This window comes from Manacus vitellinus, unplaced genomic scaffold (genome assembly GCF_001715985.3).
Source record: "Manacus vitellinus isolate BGI_N305 unplaced genomic scaffold, ASM171598v3 scaffold_55_pilon, whole genome shotgun sequence".
NCBI classification, from domain to species: domain Eukaryota; kingdom Metazoa; phylum Chordata; class Aves; order Passeriformes; family Pipridae; genus Manacus; species Manacus vitellinus.
Window position 1 is genome coordinate 198397 of NW_021940651.1, and position 24494 is coordinate 222890.

A 24494-nucleotide genomic window follows, 5' to 3' on the forward strand; every position below is an offset into this window, starting at 1 on the left:
AGGAATGGGGATTAGGATTAGGATTAGTGTTAAGGTTAGGAGAAAACATATAAAATCATTGCTTTTGAAACACAGAAACACAGGTTGTGGTTATTTGACCTGACTGGAAATTGCCCAGTTTCCAGCGGAGGGGGGAGGGTGAGGGGAATGGGGAAGTAGAGGAGATTAATTCAGAGAGGAAATAACCGATTACAGTTTGTGGTATCAAGTCTAGAAAGGAGCTATATAAATAACAGAAAATATATAAAACCCCTCAGTAATGAGAGATCTGAGAAGGCTAATATAGTATTCAAATGGAAATGGATATTTGAAAATTCCCTAGAAATGCCACAGCACTGAAGAACTTGCCATTTATTTTCTTCCTTTTTTTTCTTATTTTCTGCTTTTAAAGTTATAGCAAGTTCATATTGCCTAGACTGACTTGTTTATTTTGTAATTGTTATTTGCATATAAATGATTCACTGGAATATGAAGCATGAAAAGAGTGTTGATATTAATCTGAGTATACATGTTCTTTTACCAGCTTTCAACACATTGCCTAAGTAAAATTTTAAAAGTACATTTATACAAATTCTTGTACTGCATCTCTTCCCTGATTACCTAGTCCTTTTTAATTAAGTGCTTAAGCATAAGATAGAGGTTTCTAAATGGATAACAGATATAAATAATATAATTGAGCAAATTAAAGAAGACACAATGAAGATCTACAGCATAGCTAACTAGACAAATTTAAAATAAAGTTTTGCAGTGTTAACTTCTATCTCTCTCACTAGAAACAGAGTTGAAACACACCTCATTCTATTCTACTTTTTGTGAAGCCATCAGTATTTTAAAAATATTTCTAAGCTTGATGGCTAAAAACTAAGATGGTAGAGTCAGGTAAACAGCCTACATTTTCTTCCTACCCTCAGTACTCCAGAAAGGAAATGCTCACCACTCCAAAAGAAGTGCTCTGTTGACATCCATCTGGTAGAACACAGAGGAGGTAGATAGGATTGATAAGCAGGCAAGGCTAAACCATGACTGTTTCAACTTAAAATAGGTGGGGAAAATAAACATGTATTAGTGTAGAAAAGTCTAGGCCATTTAATTTAATCTCAGTGTTCTCTGTTGAGAAGTCACCCTGAACTCAAGCAACAGCTTTGAGCACTGGAGTGCCATAGTTGGGTTCTGAAAACAAAAACTAGAAGGTTTGTTAGTATATTTATAAAAAAAAATGGAAAAAATAGTATCTTCAGAAAACTTTGAAACTATTCAGTTCCTTAAGTTATCTGTGTTCTTGTAAGAGCTGACATAAGAAAGAAACCTCAACAACGGTCATGGAATTGCTTTCACTGGCTATCGGCTGGTAAGGACTGCTGTGTGAAATGTTGGGATACACCACTAGCAGAAATCACAGTGAATAGAGTAGAAATAATTGACAGGCAAAGAAAGGAAAGGAGAGAAAGTTACCTTTGAAGACCTCAACTCAGCTTAAATTGGAACTTGAGATCCTGAAAGAAATCAAGATGTTAAATGTAAATAAAGGTTAATGCAGGAAGGGGTTAACGTAGTAGGTGACCTACCAGTTATCTCTCAAGATTAAGACTATAAAATTGTTGTTACAGTTCTTCCCAGGTATTCCTTCAATTTGGGCAAGAAAAATCCAGTGGGCTGACCATCTAGTTCCTCCTCATTCAACTCTTGACTTCCCAAGAATTTCCAAATCACCCCTCTAGGAATAATTTTTTCCACTGTTGCACTTGCTACTATCTTACCTAACCTCCCCTTCTTCTGCTACACCTTTCAGTGATCTCCTGTACTCCAGTGTGGCCATATCTCACCCAGGGGTCTACCAATTAAAGACTAGAGTGATACAGAACCATTTCTGTCATCCTGGAGACCAATGATGCTTCTCAAATTCAACAACAGCAGTCAACAGAAATGGGAATTTACAAAAGATGACAATGTAATGTATTCACATTATGTGAATACATTGTGTGACAGACTTGACAGTGAACTATCATCTTGTTAGAATGACTTTTATCAATGAAGTGCTATACTGAAAAATACAGTATTTCCAAACCACAGTACTGACTTTATTATTTAAATATTTGAATTAGGATTGATTCTGCCTAACCCTTTGTGATGGATGCACCCCTTAACCAAATCTTTGGTACAGGCTCAAAGGAGGTAAAGGCTTGAGACATAGTCAGGCCAAGAACACCTCCAGGAAACCCCCAAGTGAGCACAGTGATCCAGTGAGCACAGTGATCCAGTGAGCAATGATGCACACGAGCTTGTAACACCAATCCTGTGATTAACACACAGAAGGTGGGTTTTCCAAGACTTCTTTACCTAGGAACAAAGACAGTTGCAAGTACAAGGAGCTTTATGCATACCTTTCCCATCACATGGAATTTGACAACAAACCAATCACTTTATTCCATAAATATGACAGCCTGAGTGATTCTCCTTTGGGGTCCCTACTAGTCAGCATGTCTGCATGGTGCGATCTCCCCTTGAGCTGGGACACCTCTCAAGGTTGCTCCTTGAAGCAGAGAAGCTTTTCTACTAATGACAGATTGTCAGATGAGTCCAATTCAAATTCTCTCTAAATTGCAACTGGACTGCACACTAGTGACTCTTCCATTGAGCTGGGATGCCTCTCAAGTTTGAGATTCCTTACATGAGACTGAGAGATATTCCTTTACCTGAAGCAGAGAGACCCTTTATTCACAACAGATACTCAGTAAGTTGCTGATAACATGCTGAAATAATACTAATGAAATCCATGTACTTAATTCCTTTAGGTATAACCTGTTATCCAACTCTGAGACTAAGACAGGACCTAGCTACACATAAGCTCTATCAGGAGTACAGAAAGGCAGAGAATCTACTCTTAACCTTGTCACTCAACACGAGGGTCTTCCTCACTCCTTCTCGTCTTTGGTCTCAGTGTAAATCATTCTAAAATTATTCAAATTCGAATCTTTTTAGTATGTTTCATCCACGATAGAATGAAACTTGTCACTGAGCTTCGTTAAATCATGTTTATAAATGTTTATTAAGCCCACTTTGCTAAAACCTTTCATGGTGATTCTTTGAGTGACCATAAATCACACATTTGTGACAAATTGGTGTAGTTGGCAGGATCCTAAATCAGAATTTGTTACGTCCTTCTGCACTGGAGTGGATTCTCTAGAAAAATATTCAGCTGATTTACATGAAGTGCACAGGACCTGGGAGCAACGCAACCAGACAATAACCTCTCCAGAAACGGTTGCTGTATATGTCAGATAGAGTTACATAGACCTAAGGTTTTCTTTTAATTTTCTCCATAATGACTGTATTGAAAGACAGCATCAAGACGTGTGCAGCATCCCTAGAGTACTTCAAAATCAAACGAAAGAGAAGAAATTTAGCTGACCTAAACTGCCGCGTGACAAAAGAACACTGGACAATCCTGAGGAACCAAAAAGAACAACACTAGAAAACCGTCTCTGCAAATGCTATAGTTTTCAAGGACTGCGAGGAACCAAGACCATAAGGCAAAGGGCACTGTCTTCTATAGGAAACAGCCATGCTGCACGCTAACAAGTAAAGCAAGGTTTTCCTTGAACTATTCCAGCCTCTGCATAAAACCCTGCACATCATGCACTAAGCTGAAATGCCAGGCAAATGGAGCCTGTCTGCACGAGCTGCCCAGTCTGATAGAGAATGCCTTTCTCTAAACACTTCCGGTTGGCCAGCCCTTTTTGGGTGGCCTGGCTAACAATGGGTAAGTGGAAAGGCCCGAGAGAAAGCTTGCTTTGCTCTGCTTTCTTACACTGACTGTTGCTTTCCTCCCTCACCGTGGCTTCATGTTGGGCATAGTTCTGCACCCAAGGGTAGTGGGGGAGCCTGTCCCCTACCATGGGCTGATGGTGTCTGCTATAAGGGGCCCCTTGGATTTGAAGAAGAAAATTCTTCAAGACATCGGGAGCGGGACCAATACAGATGCATTTAGACATATGTGCTGGGAGTGCCGAGAGGTTTTGTTTTGAGGTGAGCTTTTCAGCTTTGCCTGCGAGAACCGCTACTACAGAGAGAAGTCGCCAGCCAGTGCAAGGCCGCAGGGGCCTGCCCGCCGCCGCCGCGCATCCAAAATCGGCTGCACTGCCCTCTGCCTGCGAGAAACTGTTCCGCCAGAGGACTCTCCCTCTCTGACCGCCTTCTGCCCGGGCCCGCCCCCAGCCGTGCCGTCAGCGGCGGGCGGTGCCGCGCAGCGAGCTGGGGGGGTCGCGCCGCCATGCGATTTCGGGCAAAGATTGTGGATCTCGCCTGCCTCAACAACTTCAGCCGTGAGTATGGCAGGTCAGGCTGAAGGGCGGCAGTGCCTTGCTAAGCGACTGGCTTCGACTTTCCCGGGCAAAGGGGAGAGGAAGGGAGGTGAGGACCGGGCCGCGGGCCCATAGGCCTTTCCTGGGAGGAGGTAGCATGAGGCGCTTTCATTTGCCCCGAGGTGTTTGGGAGTTTCCGCAGCAGCACGAGCTGCGTTTTTGGAGACTGAGGGTTTCTCCCCTGTCCCGCAGGGACCGGGGTGTGTGGAACGGTCACCTCTGTAACGTCCCCCTCCCTCCCTCCGGCAGGTGTAATTAACACAATCTCCAAGTTAACCAAGACGTGCACCCTGCGCCTTACTGTCTGCAAGTTGTATTTCATCCTCTCCGATAAAGTAGCAAATGGAGGCGCGAGTATGTGGTGTGAGCTGTGCCAGGTGAGCCCAGGGAAGTTCAAAAATCACATGGTGTTGAAAACCAGAGCAGGCAGTTGGGTTTGGTGTATGAGGCATTTCTTGCAGCCCTCACCTGAGGTGTGCCAGATCTCTTAAGGCCTGTCTGGTCACAGGCGTTTCAGGTTAGATATCCTCTTTATCTCAGTTGTCACTTCAACTGTAAAGCTTTGGTGTGTGCTGGCCCATATGGGCCTGCCCAAAACTGGAAACAGGAAAGCATAACTCACTGTTTTGTAGACTGATACGTGTTAGAGGAGAAAATAAATAGATTTAGAGCCTGAAGCAATGAGCCTTCATGCTTATGCAGCCTGTTTTGATTCCAGCAGATGATGCCAGGCAGAGGAGAGTTTCCTGTTGTTCCTGTGCAGTTCTAGGCTTACGGTCTGATGGATAAAACTTGCCCCTCTCATTTGCTTTATTTTATTTTGCAACTTTCAAAAATTGTAGGGGAATTTCTTCGACGAATTTCAGATGGAAGGAGTAGCTGCAGAGCACAATGAAATCTATTTAGAGTTGGTGCCTGAGAACCTGTCAAGAGCATTAAAAACTGCCCACAGTGCTAAGGCAGTGAAGATCAAGTTGACTAATAAACACTGTCCTTGTCTCAGAGTTGCTGTGGAGTTAGTAAGTGCAACCATGCTTTTATGTTCATTATTAAGAAAAATTAATTCTTTAAAATTGTGCTTTTCCTAAGATCAAATGATAATCTTTAGTGTAATTCTAGAAAACTGAAAAAACATTGTGCTATTTTCCATTTCACTAGCCTTTCTTGCCATTATGGTTGGTAGCACACAGAACCAGCTTTGTATTTTCCAAAGGCAAGAGGGAGGAAGAATGAAAGCTATGTGATTGAAACAACTTTTTCTAATGTCTTCTTCTTTCCATTACTTCATTCTCTATATCTTCTGTGGATTATTGCCTTTTTATTGAAGCCATTAGGTTTCAGTGTAGTGTTTGGTTCTAGTGATTTGCATTTGATTATCCTGACATTGCATTTCAAACTGCTGTCTTCTGATTTTTGTTGTTGTTGGTAACACCACTGATTCACCTCTTCAGGTCTAAGGATATCTTTTATATATATATATATATATGTGTGTGTATATATATATATATATATACTTATGCATGATACCTCAGAAACCTTTCCTCATTCAAAAGGGAAGTCCACTTTAGAGCATATTGAGAGGAACTTAGGGAAAACTGGAACTGATGTCTGGGACATGTAGTTACTGCCCACAGTGGGTCTGAAAGCTTTAAATTTGGAATTCAAGTCCTGTTTTTAACTGCAAGAGCATCCTCTCTTTCCCTCAAGCCATCTTTATCAAGCAGCAGTAGGATTGTGACACATGACATTCCTGTGGGGGTTATTCCCAGAAGAATATGGAATGACTTCAGAGAGCCCACTATGCCAGACTTTGATGTAAGCCTCTGCTTTTATATTCCGTATGGAAAGGGGAGGTTGCAATTGGAATGCTACTGCTACAGAGTATACTGCTGGGATTTGGAAAGGAGTTGAAAAGAAGGAGGGAAGACTGTAGTCTACAGATTTGGAGAGGGGTGGAACATGGCTTCTGTCTTGACAAGAGAGTCCAGAACTTGTGAAAACAGAGCAGATAGTTACCAGATTTTTCTGTGATATTCAGAGTGGAGGAAGGGAGGAGCAAAGGACTTGCATGTCTTTAAAGTGGAGCGTCTCTAAACCACACAGTTTTAGGCTGTTTCGGCTGTTTCTGCACCAAATGGCCCAAATAATCTGTTCTTTCTGAAATTCATGGCCTACCTGGCAGAGTTAGAGATACGTGTGTTTCCTCCTTTTAGATTTTTAGATATCATCTCTATATATTTTGTGACTTTTAGCAGAGTTGCAAGGAAAGGTCTTTGTGCAAATGTGCTCCTGTTTGAGGTTGTGGATGCCTCTTACCTCTAAGCTAAGAGTATTTAAATTTTGAAGACATACAACTGAGTAGAAACTTGAAGAATTTTGTTCTGTTATTTCAGATTTACACTGCTGCAGTTCCAGAAATGAATGCAGTATCATGGGAATCTTTTTCTTTCCTTTTTGGCTATAGTTATTAACTACTTAGTTACACAGGTGTATACTTTCATGTGAGCATCTGACCTGCAAAAACCTGTCTCTATTTTGAACACGGATTTGGAACATTATGTCTGAAGCAATTGCTAGAGTGCAGTTGCCTGTTGGTATAATGGGAAAGAGTTCCTCCATTCTGAGACATTTGCTGATTTCAGATAAATATTGTGCATCCTACAAGCCATAGATAATTCAGTCCAAACTAAGATAGAATTGAAAGGAAAAATAAATGTGTCACATCCCAGACACACATGAAAAACTTGTGCAAATGAAGTTCTTATGTCTTTCTAGGTCAGTATTTACCTACCAGTGCTGAAAATAATGAAGAGTGTTGTGGAAAGAATGAAGAATCTCAGCAATTTCATTGTAAGTTAAGGCACTTCAAATATGTATGCTACAGACCTTACTTCAACAGGGACGTAACATTTCACTGTTGTAAACTGGTGACACCACATTATATCTTATTTTGGGATGAGACAGACATTGAAATCAAGGCACCTGAAGACTGTATGAAGTTGAAGAGAATGATGGGATTTATTTTAGGATTTACACTGAAGAGCTTCGCAGAAAGTGATACTCTTTGTACTGAACTCTTGAAAGATCATGGCATTGTGTTGCTACAAGCCACTCTTTGTAGCTGATAAGAATTTACAGTCCTTCAGGAAGCTGGCTAGAGACTTTCCAGGTGACTTCATTAAAGAAATGAAGAGTGAGTCTTGGGTTAGGTGTCTGTGTGAATGAACTTTAGGTAAACTTGAGGTAGGATTTAAAGGAAATTCTACTAATAGCTCCTGGATGACAGACTGTGCTTTAGGCTCTGACAGGGTGGGTTTCCAGTCTCCTCTGGGTTTCTGGAGTCCTGGAGTGCCTTCCATTGAAAGAACCCCTCTGCAGTTGGACATAAAAAGGCTTTGGGTTTTTTATTTAGTTGTTTTTGCTCACAGTCACCAGAATTGATTAACATGGAACTTAGTAAGTGTAGAGCTTTGAAATAGTTTGGTTTTAGTGCTATTTATACCAGTTTTGATAATTAGGACATTTTCTGTTAACTGACAATCCTGAAATTGGGACAGTCTCAGTTTTCCAGACTTGGAAGAGTTGAGAGATTACCCTGGGTTTCTGGCAGTTTTGCAAGTGGCAGTCATCCTGAAAATACACTTGAAACTCTTTTTCTTTATTAGTCTTTTGGGGGACTTAATTTTTGCTTTCTTTCCCCATGTCCTCAGTGGAAATGCCTACACAAAATTAAGCACAGGGCTTTGTTTCCAGAGCTAAGGATCTTTTCTCACACTGGATAGCTGTATGATGGGATTGAATCTGGTGTTCAGCAGCACTCAGAAGAGGTAGTGTATCAACACTGGGCATACCCACTTTACTAAGTGCCTTGCTTTCATGTTATTAAAGAACAAAAACATCAGTTATCACAATTCTTTTTGCTAGATGCATCCTGGTAATAAAACTGGCCGAGATCAGTGCTGCAAAATGGATTTTTAGAAGCAATTTCAGATAGTTGGCCCATTGTTTGGGAGCTTGGCCTCTCCCTTCTATAGGAGATTCTGGTTGTGATGCATCTTTTTAAAAATTATTGAGAATTCTTCTAATCACAGAAATGAAGTGCTTAGTTATGCTTTAGGAATCCTCTGATCTGCTTGGGATTTGCATAAGGTCATGTGTAGTCTCCTTCTGGCTGGACACTTGGTTAGGATGGAATTTGAAAGCTTTCAGCACTCTTCCAGGATTTCTAGTGGTTCAGAGTCCTTCTTAGAGTTACTGGTCTGATGCAGTGGTTGTCTTTAAGTTTTCTAAAGCAGCTCTGTAACTGCATGTCAACTCCTGGTGCATCCCATATTCTGTGAGTGTCATACAGACTGTGAGGTGCCTTTCTATTTGTGGAGGAGCTGAATGGAAATGCAGGAATCCTTGCGTTTTTTCAGATTCAGCTTCTCATTTCTAAAGCCTTTTTCCTAGGGCATGAATTTCCCAAAGTGAATACTTGTTCTAAAAGTACTGGAGAGCAAGTCAATTTCTTTCTTTTCATAATTTCTGAGAGTTTGGTCTCCGATAATTCATACAGGAAGGATGAGAAATACACTTTGTAGCCGAACATTTGAATGTTCAAACCATGTTCAGAAAGTATGGTTGACCTGCTTCTGGAAGCTTGTATTTGAACAAAACAACTGTATTCTTCTGTAATTCTGCAGTGTAAAAGTGGGTTGCCTAAAATCGAGATTGATTGTGTTGCAGGTGATTGAAGCAAACTTGAGTGGAGAAATGAACTTGAAAATAGAAACTGACTTAGTATCTGTAACAACACATTTTAAAGACCTGGGAAATCCTCCCTGGGGTATGTTTCTCTGCTACCTCTTGTGTCTGTCTGATCTCATTACTTAAGTGTGTTGATTATAACAGTACTTACTTTTTATTCTTTAGAAAATAGCATCAAGTACTTTAAAGTCTTCAAATGAAATCTTAAAAGAAAACGTGGCCTATGGCTGTTTCATGTTTAGAGGGGTGGGAGATCTCTTCCAATATTGTTGACAGCTTTGTAGGAAAACTGGGCTTTCTTTTCCTTGCACTACTGTTTCTGAAAAACAAGCCATTTTAGTTCCAATGCTTCAGCAGTTTTCAGTGGTGTCCCTGTATGTGTTGAAACTCCTTATTTAAGTGTTGTGTTCTTATGCTTTTAGCATCAGAAGATGGGTGTCAAAGTTCTGCTCAAGGCAGAAATCTGGAAAGTATGGCTGAGGCACGCATAGACATCAAGAAGCTGCAGCAGCTGCTTGCTGGACAGCAGGTCAATCCTACAAAAGCATTGTGCAGTAAGTTCAGCAGCTCTGTTTGCAAACTCCAAGGAGGGATGTTTGCTGTACTTATAGTCTCAGCAGAACAGCATATCCTCCGTTTTGTCTGTTTAAAACTCAACTATTTTTATTGTACCCGATGACTTTTAATATTTATATTTTTAGGCAGTAAGCTTCAGACTTAAGGCATTTGGGGAAGAAAAAAAATAAAATAAGTCAAGCCCTTTTATCAAGTTGAATAATCAGACTGACAAATCATGGGTGTTTTCTTGTCTTTGTTTTGAAGTTGTTATTTTTATTATTATTTTGAGGTATTATTTTTTGGAAGTCTTAAAGTCCTTAGGTTCTAGTGGAGAAACTGGAATTTACTGTCATGTGGTTGTTTTTTTTTTCCCCTTTGGATGCCTTCTTACATTGATTCTAATACCAAAATGCTTTTTATACAGCTAGTGTTTCTAGCCATAGAAACAGTATGTACTTTCTAGCAGAAGGCTATGCAGGGGTCTATACTCTATTTTAATAACTCGGTATGCTTTTCCTGAGAACATCTGTGTATTATCGTTTAGTGCAGATGCTAAGAATTTCCCAAGGAAGATTTAAATAATGGGTATAGCATTATAAACCTATACCTATACCTATTAGATATTTGCTTTTTGATATCAGCTTTCATAGACTATTAATGCTTCCTAAACCATCAAGGACCTGAATATGTCTAGTCATCCTTCTGTCAGAAGTGGTAAAAGCATTGTATTCTTATGGTGGCATTCTGTAGAATATGTAAGTATTTTTCCTGCTTTAGGATGGATTTGTTTTTTAATTTTTTTTCTCTTTTACAGATATTGTAAGTAAAAGAATTGTCCACTTCATCTTGCTGCATGAGGATGTTTCACTTCAGTATTTTATTCCAGCACTTGCCTGAATATTTTGGAATCTTGAGCATTTTCCAACCTGAGACCTTTTCCATGAAGTCTGAAATCTTTCCTGAATTGCTGGAGTATTTTCGCATGATACACTGTTAGAAGCAGCCATCAGATGGACATTATTTCAGTGTTTATGAAATTATTCATAATACCTCCTCATCCAGAAAGCCGTTTTGGAAAGATGTACCTCTGGGAAGCTGACATATTGCAGTCTTAAGGGAAACAAAACTGAAATTTGAATGTGCTTTTGGGATGCTTTGAGCTATGGGGATGGCAATGAAGTATTTTGGTTTTGTCAAAAAACATAAAGGTAGAATGCATCTCTGGAGCTGCTGCTGTGTGTATTCAGTATTGGGCAATGCAGCTCCAAGTTAAGAGGTCTCTAAGCAAGCCATCATACTTCCATGGAGCAGGAGAGCCCTCTGGAGGGTTGCAGATTGGTATTTGCCTAAACAGGTACACACAGCCCTCCTGAAGTGGTACTAAATTGAATTCTGTTCCAGTAGCGATGTGTGTGAACTTGATGCTGTTAAATGTTGTGCAGCAGAAATCTAACTGCCAGCAAGTAACAAGATATAACAGATGCTAAGGAGCACCAGCAGTTCAGCAGCATCTCTTTTTACCTGGTTGTGTCTTTTGATCTGACTTGCTCCAACATAACTCAGTAGCTCTGTGCTTACTCTTTGTTTAGCTCTTGGCCTGAGAGGATGAGCTAAACAGTCTGGATTACTTTGCTAATGTGGGCAGTGAAAATCTGTGTACAAAATGAGGACATGCATGAACACAGCAATTGGTGTGAAATAAAGGGCAAGTTATCTCTGAATCACATTTTTTCCGCTTTTCAGATGGAAAGCATTGTACAACATGTGTTGTCATGGTGTCAGACTTGGTGAGATTGCATCTAGGCTCTCATCACAAGCAGCCAAGAGCAAGACTAAGTCTCATTCATGGGAGTACTGCCCCTTCTTCTATTTCCTGGTTATCTTATGAGGTCTTTTCTTCTTTATTCCATGTGTGATTTATTTGTTATCTGGACATGTTCCATATAGCTTTTAGTTGTTTTAGAAATAGTGAGTGAGGTTTTGCTGCCAAATGCGACTGGGAGTTTCTGCTGGGAAGTAACTTGTCATGGTCAGAAGTGCTGGGGTTTTGGTTGTTTTTTTTTTTTTTTTTTTTTTTCAAAGGGCATTGAGGGTAAGGGAGCAATGAATCTTTTGTTCTTGCAGATGCAAAGGGTCAAGAGAAGGCTGAAAGAGAGGCAGTGGTCTGGAGATCTTACACTTCTTTGCCTTCTTTCACTATCACCATCAGACTAACCAGGAAGCATCTTCCAAATCCTGTTAGTTTTCATGGGCAGCTTCAATTGCGCCAAAAATCTGTGTAAGATGAAAGTAGGTGTACTCCAGCTTACAGGAATTGCATGATAAGAGGTATGTGGTAAATATTCCTGGTGTTTTTCCTGGGGAGAGGGAAAAAACTATCAGAATGCAATACAGAACATGCACTATGATGGTAGGCTTTGAAATGTTTGCATTTCTGTTTGAGAAATGTGTGTATAATATAACCTGATGGAAATTACTTTTTCTGGTATAGTATAAAAACTAGTAATAATGACCTCTGTGCAGGCTTTGCAATTGGTAGTTTTAAAAGAGATCAGAAGTTATAATCACAAGAAAATGGTTGCCCTTTTTTTTTTTAAAATAAATAAATAAATAAATAAATAAATAAATAAATATGAGAGTAATGCTGGTACATGTCAAGAGTATGCAGTGACATGTCCATTTCATATTCTGGAGGGGAGGAGGCTAGACAGAGCAACAGGTGTAGTTTCTCCAGCCTCAGTGCTTTCTTACCCTCCTTGTCTAAGTACAGCACATGGATATAGCTCAGACCTGCCATCCAGTTGACCATCCTGATCAGAGGGAAAAATACTACTTATTCAGGTTTAAACCAGCTGTCAACTGTGAACCAGTCGTCAGAGCCCTGAGGGCCTTAATGGCCCTAACCAGTCTCACCAGGGAGACTGCCCCCCATCCATGGGCCCACAGCTGGTGTTTCAACTCTGTGTCATCCTGTACTCCTGCCTGGGCCCAGCCCTATGGGTGTTTGGATTTCCTGGATTGGCTTCAGATGGGAGTTGTTGCTCTCACCACTTGGTTCTGCCTGCCTGGTTTAGGTTCTATGAGCCTGTGCCCCAGTTTTACGGGTGCTGCCTAGCCTGCATTGTGGCCATCCTCTGCTTCTGGCTTCCTCAGTCCTGGGACAGCCTCACTTCCTGCTCCCTAACACCAATAATGAAAAGAACTATTTGTCATTATCAGCCCTGGTTGGTTCCACATGGTGAACCAATTGTTTTATGCCAGAAAATTATTGTTGTTGCTTAAGCCACCAAGACAAAAAGGTTTGGAGCTGCTGATGGGACTAGAAAATAACTAAGACAATTCACCTTCTCTTCAACGCTTTGTTCTCTGAACACATTTCTATTACAGGATGTAATCTGATTACCACCTTCAGCAGCTCTGGCTCAGGACTTCTGCTACTTCCAGTAGCACAGCTACTGGAGCCTAGTCTAAGGTACCTGTGTACCAGGACTGTGTTTACCCTGGGCTGCTTAATGTAGTTGCCACTTTCCCACTTGCTGGTTCAGCTGGAAGTGAAGCTGAGCTTTTGTCTCAGAGACACGTACAGACATGCACACAGGACACTGACATGGCTACTTACAGGCTGCCACAGACAGCTGCGTCTTTAGCTGCATCCACCTACAGGACCTATGTTAAACAAGCCCAGGCGGCCACATCCCTTTTCTCCCCTTTGTCTAGCAAAGGCAGAAGGGCCGTAATGCAGGCACACACACAATGCTCTCTAGGTTCACAAGCACATGTTCATAGATTCCTCGAGTACTGGCACTGTGTGCCTAGCACCCTTGCACAGATCCTGGCTCTCTTACCTGCCATATTGGTCCCTTATTCACTGTCTTGTCCAGGTTGGTGTTCACTAGCAACGTTCACACTCTCGTTCCACAGGCATCCCATACTCTGAATATAATCACAGACCCTTCACCTGCCTAATACCCCAGCCTGCCCCAAGCCCTCATGCTCACTGGCTCATCGAGCTTTGAGTTTGGTAGCAAATGCTCACTCCAAGCACACCTAGTTTGGGGAACGCAGACATTTGACCTGCATCATCCAGCACAAGGTACGTGGGCACAAGGTACATCACCTACAGTCCGGCTCTAGCCACAAGTACTAAGCTCCACACCTGCCTCAGTCATGGCAGTTCCACGCAGTAGTTGGTGTTTGGGACACACACTACTGGCTGGTGGCTGGGACCCCCACATTCGCTCCAGTAGCTGACACCACAGCCCTGAGGCACTTACACCTCCAGTCTGATTCTAGCAGCTGGCACCAATCTCACTCATGCTGATCCCATCTGTAGCTGGCACCTAATCCTTGCAGCACATAAGACACACAGGAAGGAGAGCGAGGTAGGCTATCCAGAGATAAGGAAGAAAGGAATTAATGAGAAGATAGAATAGATTTGCAGTGATGAGTGTGTTGACTGACTGCATTTATAGGGTTTTCTGCCTACTCTCCCTTTGTTCCTCTCAGCTCTCCCTTGCCCTGCACATTGCCTCATCAGTTGTCCTATTTCCACCCACTCCCTCCAACATGCTGGCCCCTGAGGTTTGCATCTTTATAATTTGCAGCGTTCCATTTTGCCTGTGGTGTGAGTTGACCTTGATAAGCAGCTACTCAATCACTCACACCTGGTGGGATGGGGGAGAGAATCAGAAGGCTAAAAGTGAAAAAACTCTTGGGTTGAGATAAAGCAGTTTAATAGGTACAACAAAAGCTGTATGTGCAAGTAAAGCAAAGTATAGAATTCATTCAGTACTTCCCATGAGCAGGCAGGTGTTTAACCATTCCTAGGAAAGCAGGGCTCCATCATATGTAACGCTTACTTGGGAAGACAGACTGCATAACTCCAAATTCCCTCTCTTTTCTGCTTTTCTCTGAGGTGAACACAATGCTGTATGATATGGGATATCTCTTTGGTCAGTTGGGGTTAGTTGTCTTAGCTGTGTCCTCTACCAACTACTTGTGCACCCTCAGCCTATTTGCTGGTGAGGCAGTGTGAGAGTAATGCCTTGACACTGTTAAGTTGTGCTCAGCAAAAACAAAAACATCCCTGTATTATCAAGAATGTTTTGGTCACAAATCCAGAATATAGCACCATATGAGCTACTATGAAGAAGACTAATTCTGTCCCAAACAAAGCCAATGTAACCTGCCATTTCTTGGTAGCCCAACAATTATTGTGAATAACCAGATGTTTTTGGCTCTATTTTTTTCTGGTTACTGTCTTTGTTAATGGTAATTAATCAGGGTTTATATTTGTGTGTTTGTCTCCTTCCTTTTCTTTTTATCATCCAATATAGGATGTGATAATCAAATAACCTTGGAATAAACATTGTGACACTCCCACATACTCTGCCTCTTATAATATTTCCATCAATTTTGTGTCCCTTGATGTTCTTTTTTACAGTTTCCTCCTCTTCTTTTTTTTTCGCATGGTGTGGAAATTTACTTGTAACCTTCTCTTGTTTTCCTTGCTTTCTGGTTACACACTACATTACTGATCCTTATTTTAATGCTGCTTTTGACAAAGCCCTTGCATAGAGTCTGATTTTTTTTAAGGCCACAGGAATTCAAAAGGAGTGAAATTATGATTAGAAAGAGAAAACAATAGAAGGCACTCTGCATTCCTAAGAAAAACAAAGCTGGGAACAAGCAATGGACCTCAGTTAACACTTGTGACAGGGTGAGATTTTTTTGTAGTCTTTCTTAAATGACAGTTCTCAAATGGGCACAGGGCAGTGACTAAATGTAAGACTGAAATTGTTTCGGCTTTGTAAGCTATGGAAAAAATATTGTATCTAGAACAAGCATCATAAATGACCCAGTTCAAATAATTTAGACACAGACTGTGGTATGCTGAACTCAGCTGAGATTAGGTGGCTAAATAGCTTACGTGATCTGGACTTCAGCATCTCTATGTTCAGTGCTTCATATGTAAAACAATAATCTTCCTACTATACAGCTGGGTGCAATATGGGGCAAATAAATGCATGAAGAATTTCTGGCGCATTTGGCTTCTCTGATAGAAGCTTAAATCTAAATTCTGACTTTTGTAGGTATTATGTGGGGTATTTCATAGGTGTTTATGTCAGGGAAGCAAACTTTGTTAGCCTATGTGGGCTGGTACCATAAATGTTTGGCTCTCCTTTCCCTAGAATGGGAGGATGTGTGTGTTCAACTCCTAGTTATTTAATAAGTAATCTCTCACTTTGTGATGTACTATTGATGATAATCTTAAGCACAATTTATTGCAGTTCACTAGAAGAATATTGGATTTCCCCACTTTTCATACCAGGTTGTTGGATTTTCCTTATCCTTAACAGATTTAAAGACTGTATTTTATGAACTTGTATGGTTTACTGTCACACCATTTTAACTATGGAAGATGTCAAATTGGAGCTGATTGCCTTCTACAATGGCTGGCTGGATAGATGAGGGGAGAGCAGTGGATGTCATCTACCTGGACTTCAGCAAGGCTTTTGACACTGTCGCTCATGATATCGTGATAGGCAAACTCAGGAAATGCGGGCTGGATGGTTAGGTGAGTTGAGAACAGGTTGCATGGCAGGTCTCAGAGGGTTGTGATCATTGGCACAGGGTCTAGTTGGAGGCCTGTCACTAGTGATGTCCTCCAGGGAGAAGTACTGGATCCAGGAGTGGCTGATACCCCAGAGTTCTGTACTGCCATTTTCTCAACAGGTTGAAGAGATGGGCAGAGAGAACCATCTGAAATTCATCAAAGGCAAGTGCAAGGTCCTGCACTGGGGAGGAATAGCTCCAGGCACCAGGACAGACTGGGGGCTGTTCTGCTGGAAAGCAGCTCTGCAGAGAAGGACCTGGGGGTCCTGGTGGGCAACAGGCTGTCCACGAGCCAGAGGTATGTCCTTGTGGCACAAGACCAATGGTATCCTGGGGTGCATTAGGAAGAGAGTGGCCAGCAGGTCATGAGAGGTGATCCTACGCATCTACTCAGCCTTGGTGAGGCTGCATCTGGAGTGCTGTGTCTATTTCTAGGCTCCTCAATAGAAGAGACATGGAGCTCTGGGACCAAGTCCAGTGGAAGGCAACGAAAATGATGAAGGGACTGGAGCACCTCATTTATGAGGAAAGACTGAGGGAGCTGGAACTATTTAGCCTGGAGGAGAGAAGAGTGAGAGGGGACCTTATCAATTGTCTATAAGTATCTGAAAGGGAAGGTAGCAAGAGGCAGGAGCCAGGCTCTTCTCAGTGGTGATGAGCAGTAGGATTAGGGACAATAGGCAGAAACTCAAACGGAAGAAGTTCCACCTGAACATGAGGAAGAACTTCTTCACTGTGCAGGTAACTGAGCACTGGAACAGGCTGTCCAAAGAAGTTGTACAGTTTCCTTCCCTGGGGATATTCAAAAGCCATTTGGACACGTTCCTGAGTAACATGCTCTAGGGGACCCTACCTGAGCAGAGATATTGAATTAGATGCCCCACTGTGGTCCCTTTCAACCTTACCCATTCTGTGATTCTGCAAAGCTTGTCATGACCCAGTGGTCATTCAGATTTGTTGCATCAGAGATTCAAGAGGGCCTTTTGGACAGGAGGGATGCATTCAGTAGTGTAGAATTAGGAAATGTGGAGCACGTGCAACACGTTCTTTATTTCATTCTAGTCTGAAGATGCTTCTTTTTCTGCAACCATATTTGGGGAAAATGTTTAAGGAAGTAGAGATAAGGAAGAATTAGGATTCATTAAATCTCTCCTGTGGAGCCTTCTAGCCATGATGACTCCAAGTTTTTCTAGAAATAATTTTCAGAATTTTGTCTTTTTGGCCTGCTTCATGTAATGCATCTGAGCTCCAATCCTCCGGGCAGGGATGGCAGCATTGTCCAAAAATTTGGCTACAGCTTCAGTGCTTGAGTCAGCCAGAGTATAGGAAGACAAAGTGTCCTGCATCTGCAACTAATTCTGTTAAAGGCAATTTTTGTATTGTTTTTGGTTACTCAGAGAATAATAGTCTTTACAGTGATGCTTTTCTATCTGCATTATAGTCTCTCTGGGAGAGGGGCAAGGGGGTTTGAATGTACTCTATATAGTTTTATTTCATTATTAAGGTATAGAAGGATCATTGCTATAATGCCAAAGAAAAAAACTCATAGATGTGGAAAGAAATGTGTTCTGCTGGTGTCTTCCTCCAGCTTTAGGCCAACATGTCGATAACTTAGAGATCAACGCCCCACCCCAAAAAAACCCCAACCAACGAACCAAACAAAATCTTTCAGTTTCTGTACATGTGGAAAGTTTTGTGTACTTGGTTTGTGCTATACTGTTGCAGTCCTGTCAGCAAAATGATTATTCACCATTTTCTCACTGTTAAATTAGATTAGAGATCTTTGTCATGCAGTACATTAGAATGAGGGTGTGAATTTCATCTTCCTATTGCTAGTAGTTGTTACATGTGTTAAACAGAAATGACAAGAATCCTTTCATAGAAAGTTTATAGGGATTGGACTTTGGCAGTGTTCCTGAATTTTTGAATTCAGTAAATCTTTTCTTAGAAAAGGGAAGGAAGTAGTTGTCAGAACATGGAAGAAAACTAATTTTCTGTTATAAAAACTGATTTATGCTAGAAAGACCAAGCCAGCAGAGGAGATCTTTACAATATAATCATTTATACTATCTAAATTACAAAAAAACCCCCCTAAAACAGAAGGTAATTTAAACGCTAGTAGTGTAATTTGGTGATGCTCTATTGCAGTCATTGCTGGTCAGTTGACTTGCATCTATGGATGGGTTTGACTTCTGATGAACTGTCCTTACCCTGGGAGGAACTCTGAGAGTTTTGTTATGATGTGGTTTGGTTTTTTCCACTATATGCAGTAGCAATAGAACTAACAGGAAGGAAAAATGTCTCAGGGAAAACCCAACCAACCAGATTTCTCTCACTTTTGCATTCTTGTATGTCCTTTCATGTAGCACTCCAAGTCTCCTGCTTCTACCTGATTTCAGAAAGCTAAAATGTCTGTCAGAGAACATGATATAATTTATAATGTCAGTATTTGCCATGTCATTTCTTTCACAACTAATTGTCATGGTTTTAGAGACAAGATATATTTCTACTTGTAGTCTTAATTAGAATCATAGAATCATATTGTTGTTAAGGTTGGCAGGAGTCCAACCATTAACCTATTTCCATGTTCACCACTAAACCATATCCCCAAGTACCACATTCACACACCTTTTGAACATTTCCAGGGATTGTGATCTCACCACTTCCCTGAGCAGCCTATTCCAATAGCTGACCACCCTTTCAGTGAATAAATTTTTGCTAATATCCAATCTAAACCTCCCCTGGTACAACTTGAGGCCATTTCCTCTCATCCTGTCACTTGTTACCTGAGAGGAGACTGACCCCCATCTGGCTACAACCTCCTTTAAGGTAGCTGTAGTGAATGACAAGGTTCCCCTGAGCCTCCTTTTCTTCAGGCTAAACACCCCCAGCTCCTTCCGCCACTCCTTATAACACTTGTGCTTCAGACCCTTCACCAGTTTTGTTGTCCTTTTCTGAACACACTCCAGCACCTCTATGTCCTTCTTGAACTGAGGGGCCCAGAACTGGATACAGGATTTGAGGTGCCACCTCGCCAGCACTGAATGCAGGGAGAATGATCACTGCCCTAGTCCTGCTGGCCACACTATTGCTGATACAAGCCAGGATGCCATTGGCCTTCTTGACCACCTGGGCACACTGCTGCCTCATGTTCAGTCAGTTGTTGACCAACACTCCCAGGTCCTTTTCCACCAGGCAGCTTTCCAGCCACTCTACCCCAACTCTGCAAAGGGCTGTTGTGCCCTAAGTGCAGGACCTGGCACTTCACCTTCTTGACCCTCATACAATGAAATTTCCTGCATGAAAGTGTGTGCTTTCATTTAGTTAAAGATAATCCAACTTTCTAACAGAGACCCTCTCAGTGTAGGGAAAATTTTCTTCCTGAATTCATTAAAGTGTATGTTGGTCCCACAGTTTGTTGGATTCTCTCATGCCTGACCCTTGATTATCTGTCTGTGTTTTCCCATGACTTGGCTTCTTTTTTTCAACTGGAGTGTGTAGCGTGGCGTACTTTATGTGGTAAAGAAGGAAGCACGCTCTTTGTGAGGTGGTGAGACAAAGAGGTTTTATTTCAAATTTGGCGCTTCCCTTTATACCCTGATATCATGTGACCTTCTAACCAATAGGGTTATCCATTTAGACGCATGCTCCTTTGGGCTTCTCAACCCTGGCACGTCCCCTGTGCCTTGGACACGTCTCCTACATCATCCCCCTCTCAATTATTTAAGAAGGTCACAAAAACAGTGTAATAACAACAGTGTAAACAATCAGAACAGTACACTGTAAACTACCAAAGCTTGCAATGACCCAACACATCGCTTGCTTGGCTTCTTATACCTCTATGGTAAACCTTATAAAACTTTCTTATATTCCTAAAGGGTAGTGCAACTTGGAGAAATAACTTTATTAACTTAGGGGCCTTAGCCCAACCGAGTATAAACTTATAACCTTTATTAATCTGAGGGTTTTTAGTAACTGGGGAGTTCAACTTTATTTAAGAAACAGGATAAACTTAGCAAAACTAAATTCTTTTAAAGTGACCTTGTGGCAGAGGTAATGTTATTTTGTGAGGTGTTTCGTGTTTTAATATTTGTCCAGTCAAACAACTCTTTTTTATTCATTCACTCTTTTCATTCATTTTCATTCATTGGCGGCTGCCACTCATTCATCTCACACACACATTCACAGATTTTTTTTACTGACTGCTTTCTGCCACATTGGTCGTCCCTTAATGTAAACCTGAAACCTGAAACATAAACATAACTCTTTTATAACTTCTGCGTTACTCTGATTCTTGCTGCTGGATTGTGTACCTAAATATGGTTTTACACACCTGGAAGGAATCCACTTAAATTCTTTTCCTGTAGCCACACAGGCGTAGCCTCGTCCCCAAGTCACAAAATCTAGGGATCTCATCCACTGTCCCGAATTTAAATCTTTTACCATGACTGGTGGCTTGGGAGAGGCGGACGCTTGAGGTCTATTTTGCCTTTCATACTTACTCTTTTCAGTGCTGTCACAATTTAAAAAATTGATAACATACATAGCTTTTTACAGAAGTTCTTGCGGGCTATACAGATTCTCCCCCTTTTTTGTTGTTCATTGAACATGTGTTTCAGTGTGTGATGTGCTCTTTCAATAATTGCCTGTCTTATGGGTTAGTGTGGAATGCCTGCGACATGAGAATTTTCCTATTTGATAAGAAGTGGATCTGATTTATTATTAGTGTTAATCTGCTTTGGGGTACCAAAGGTTGCTAAACAACTAAGTCACTGTGTTTTACACTTTTGGTGTTTTGTACAGTGGATGCTGTGGCAGTTATGTTTTGTGGATGTGTATCTTAGTTTCTGTCAGTCATTGGCCCTGGCATGTTAGCATGTGATTTTGTGTGTATTATATAGAAATCAAACCTTCTATGAATCACAAGAAACCAAGCAGAACGCATTTCAAACAACACGTGAGGGTTAACAATATCTCAAAGAAACTAACTTTCAAGACAGGGGATTAACCTTATAGTATAACAGGCATAGTTACAACATTAAAGGGTTGTTCAGAAAATTTTCCCAAGGCAATATGAATGGCAGTCAGTTCCAGAACCTGTACAGAAGTTTGGTTCATGGTCTGTAGTTCTCATTCCCACTGTTCTGTGGCAGGACTTACTCAAGTCATTGCAGCCTTTCATGTTTTTTCCAGATGCATGTGTGAAGGCTCTGAGGCCTTTTACTGGTTTATTTTTGCATCTGGTAGTGACCTTTGAAGGCAAATTACTGATTTCTGCCCACAATCTGTGTTTAGGGAGATGGATTGAAATATTACCACCAAAGCTTGCTAAGGCAGCCTGGAATCCTGCGTCCTCAGCCAACATCCAATTCAAATTGTCCTTTGTAGCCGGGATGTAGATGATGGTAGGATCCCTTCCGTCCGGTTCCTGCAGTCGTCCTCTGCCTTTAATGACAAGCTTAGTGAACACTTCGTTAGTGGGCCACACAGTCTTAGGTGGTGTGTGGGGCAGAAAGAACCACTCCAGAATTAGCAGCAGGTCTTTCTCAGTTTGATTCCACTGAAACAAGACTGCAAATGGCTGGTACCTGTTGGGAACTAAGGCTAGGCAGATTTGCAGTTCAGGATTTCTACTTCTGCCCTTCCTGTTCTCTATTGGCTTGGCACAAATGTCTAACGCCTGCTTTGCCTCTGCTGTCAGAGACCTGTTAGACGTTAGGCTGAGTCCCTCCTTAGCAGCACATATAGAGGGTGTAGCTCCTCTGTGGTTATGCTTAAAATAGGCCTTAACCAATTTATGGCCCCCAGGAGTTTTTGCAACTCATGTAAAGTTAAAGTGTTCTTTACCTCGAGCTGCAGTGGCTGTGGGGAAATTTCTTGCTGTGTGATCCTCCATCCAAGATAAGTCCAGGATTGTGATGGTTGGATCCTCTCTGAAAGAACCTGAAGTCCTGCATCTTGGACAGTTTTGGTTAGAGCAGTCATAACAAATGGCAGTTCATTTCTTGTTGTTATGGTTATTAATGTGTTATCTATATGATGATGTATGATAATTGTCTGATTTTTCGTCGGGCTGTTTTGCATCCTCCGAGAAAGGACAACCCAGCAGTGCTGGTGGTCTTGCATGGGCTGTGCATTGTTCAAGGCCATGATGGAAAATGTAAACCTTGGCGCATTCTCAGGGTGCAGGAAGATGGTAAAAAACCCAGTCTTTTAAATCAATTATTATTAGCAACCAAGTTGCTGGGAGCCTTATAGGTAAGGGCAGTCCAAGCTGCAAGGCTTCCGTATGCTTTGTGACTGCGTTTACTGCCTTGAGGTCCTGTAGCATCCTCCATTTGCCACTTATTTGGGGGATGCAAAACACAGGAGTATTCCAGGGACTGTTTGTTGGCACAGTATGTCCTGCTTCTAACTGTTCTCTTACAAGCTTTTTTAAATGTTCAAGCCGTTCCCTTTTCATAGACCATTGATCTACCCAGACTGGCTGGTCACTTTTCCAGACCACGTTAATCGGTGCTTGGGACGGCTGACCAATGGCCCCTATTGAAAAACCTGGCTGCTTGCAGAAGGAATTTGCATGACAGTGCCAAACTACCCGAGAACGTCCCTCCCCCACAGTGAACAAGGAATTGGAGCAACAAAAGGAGCTACCTTGGCTATTTGTCCCTCTGGTCCCAAGACAGTGAGTACTTGGGCACTCTGTCTAGGTCTTTGTGTGCCTCCCACCCCCTGAATGGTTGCAGCTGGGCAAACAGTGGGCCAGTCAAGTGACCATTCGGAGTCTTTTATGATGGAAACATCGGCTCCCGAGTCCACAAGGCCTGTAAATCTGTGCCCATTAACTTGGCGTGTCATGAGCGGCTGTGTGGCTGTGATGGCTGCTGCCCAGTAAACTTGTGGCTGTCCTGTGCTACCAGAGGCCCCTGAACCCCGCTCCCTCTCCCCCTCTCCCACAGGCGACGCACTGTAGAAGGGGATTAGTTGAGCGATTTTCTGTCCCTTTGGAATGAAACAGGGGGGTGAAGGGGTCCAGGCCATTATTAGAATCTCACTATGAGAATCTGAGTCTATCACTCCAGGCAGCACAAATAAACCCATTTTGGTAGTGGAGGACCTTCCAATCAGTAGTGCGTGTACCCCTGGGCTAAGGGGACCCCACGCCCAGTTGGGATTAGCACTACCTCTGTGGAAGTTATGAAGACTGAGTCTCGGTTGGATAAGTCCAGCCCAGCGCTGTCTGAGGTGGAGGGGCACAAAGCGCTGGCTGAGGTGGGGGGGCACAAATTGCCAGCCTGTTCCCTGCTGCTTAAGTAGTTGTGGGATGTTGCTGCTAAGGGTCTCCAAGGGCAATCTCTCTGATAGTGGTTACTGGCACCACATGTAACACAACTAGCTCTGTGTCTGGCCTTTTCTTTTACTCCTAACTGGGCTTTTAGGGTTATAGCAAAAGGGTTAGATTGGTGTTTCACAGAGCTAATTCTTTGGTAGGGTTGAACTAACTCAGCAATGCTGTAGCCTTCCCTTTCAAGAGGGGTTTGCAGCGCTTTTCCACAGCTTGAGCTTGCCTTTTCAAAAGCCAATTGCTTATACAGCATGTCTCTGGCTTTATTGTATTCCATTTGTTTGTTTAAAACAGATTGCAGCCGATCTAAACATCATGAATTTGGTTCAGAATAATTTTGTAATGCTTTTGTGGAGGGTAGGTTGCTATTTTGGTCTGTAGTGTGAAGGTTTTTCATAGCTTTCAGGGCTTTTTTGGCTATTACACCGTATATCTCTCTATGGTATTTAGATTGTGTATCTATTGAACTATAATTTCCATCTCTGGTTAACTGATGTGCTGTTACCCCTGCCTGTGGGTCACTGGCATAAGCAGAGCAATTCTCCCTAAAATCGGCTAGCCACACGTTGTCCTCCAATCGTGTGGCATACTTATGAACCAATCCTTCCCCGTTTGCTACCTTGCTACCTCCTGGCAGAACCATCCCGGATTCTTCCTCCTCATCCCCCTGTTCCTCCCCCCCGTGGCCCCAGTGAACCCGGTTCCCTGTGGGGGAGTGGTGGTGGGCGGTGGAGGCGGCAAGGGGGCGAGGTTACCTCCCCCTTTGTGCCTATGGGTGGGGCGGGGCAGCGCTGGAGCCGGAAGAGACGGGTCAGTTTCTGATCCATGTGGTGGGCAAGATGGTGGCACCCATCCCTGGGCACATG

General features: G+C 42.2%; 1 protein-coding gene across 5 annotated transcripts; it reads left to right on the forward strand.

The window, feature by feature from the left end:
* Nucleotides 1–4215: 4215 nt before the first annotated feature.
* Nucleotides 4216–12178, forward strand: HUS1 (HUS1 checkpoint clamp component). Of its 5 annotated transcripts, none has more exons than XM_018081668.1 (9): nucleotides 4216–4410; nucleotides 4611–4738; nucleotides 5204–5380; nucleotides 6069–6176; nucleotides 7137–7211; nucleotides 9090–9189; nucleotides 9533–9664; nucleotides 10483–10487; nucleotides 11793–12178. In XM_018081668.1, the coding sequence occupies exons 1-9, from the start codon at nucleotides 4329–4331 to the stop codon at nucleotides 11880–11882; spliced, it is 897 nt and encodes a 298-aa protein (XP_017937157.1). In that variant the 5' UTR covers nucleotides 4216–4328; the 3' UTR covers nucleotides 11883–12178. The 5 variants fall into 5 exon arrangements, with proteins under 5 accessions (XP_017937157.1, XP_017937160.1, XP_017937159.1 ...); XM_018081671.1 differs by having other exon boundaries at nucleotides 9533–9639; XM_018081670.1 differs by having other exon boundaries at nucleotides 4216–4322.
* Nucleotides 12179–24494: the final 12316 nt, after the last annotated feature.

Coding starts and splice junctions, on each gene's coding strand:
- HUS1 (XM_018081668.1), top strand. CDS start 4,329: ATGGCAGGTCAGGCTGAAGGGCGGCAGTGCCTTGCTAAGCGACTGGCT. Junction 4,739..5,203: donor TGTGGTGTGAGCTGTGCCAG/GTGAGCCCAGGG, acceptor CAAAAATTGTAG/GGGAATTTCTTCGACGAATT. Junction 9,190..9,532: donor CCTGGGAAATCCTCCCTGGG/GTATGTTTCTCT, acceptor TTATGCTTTTAG/CATCAGAAGATGGGTGTCAA.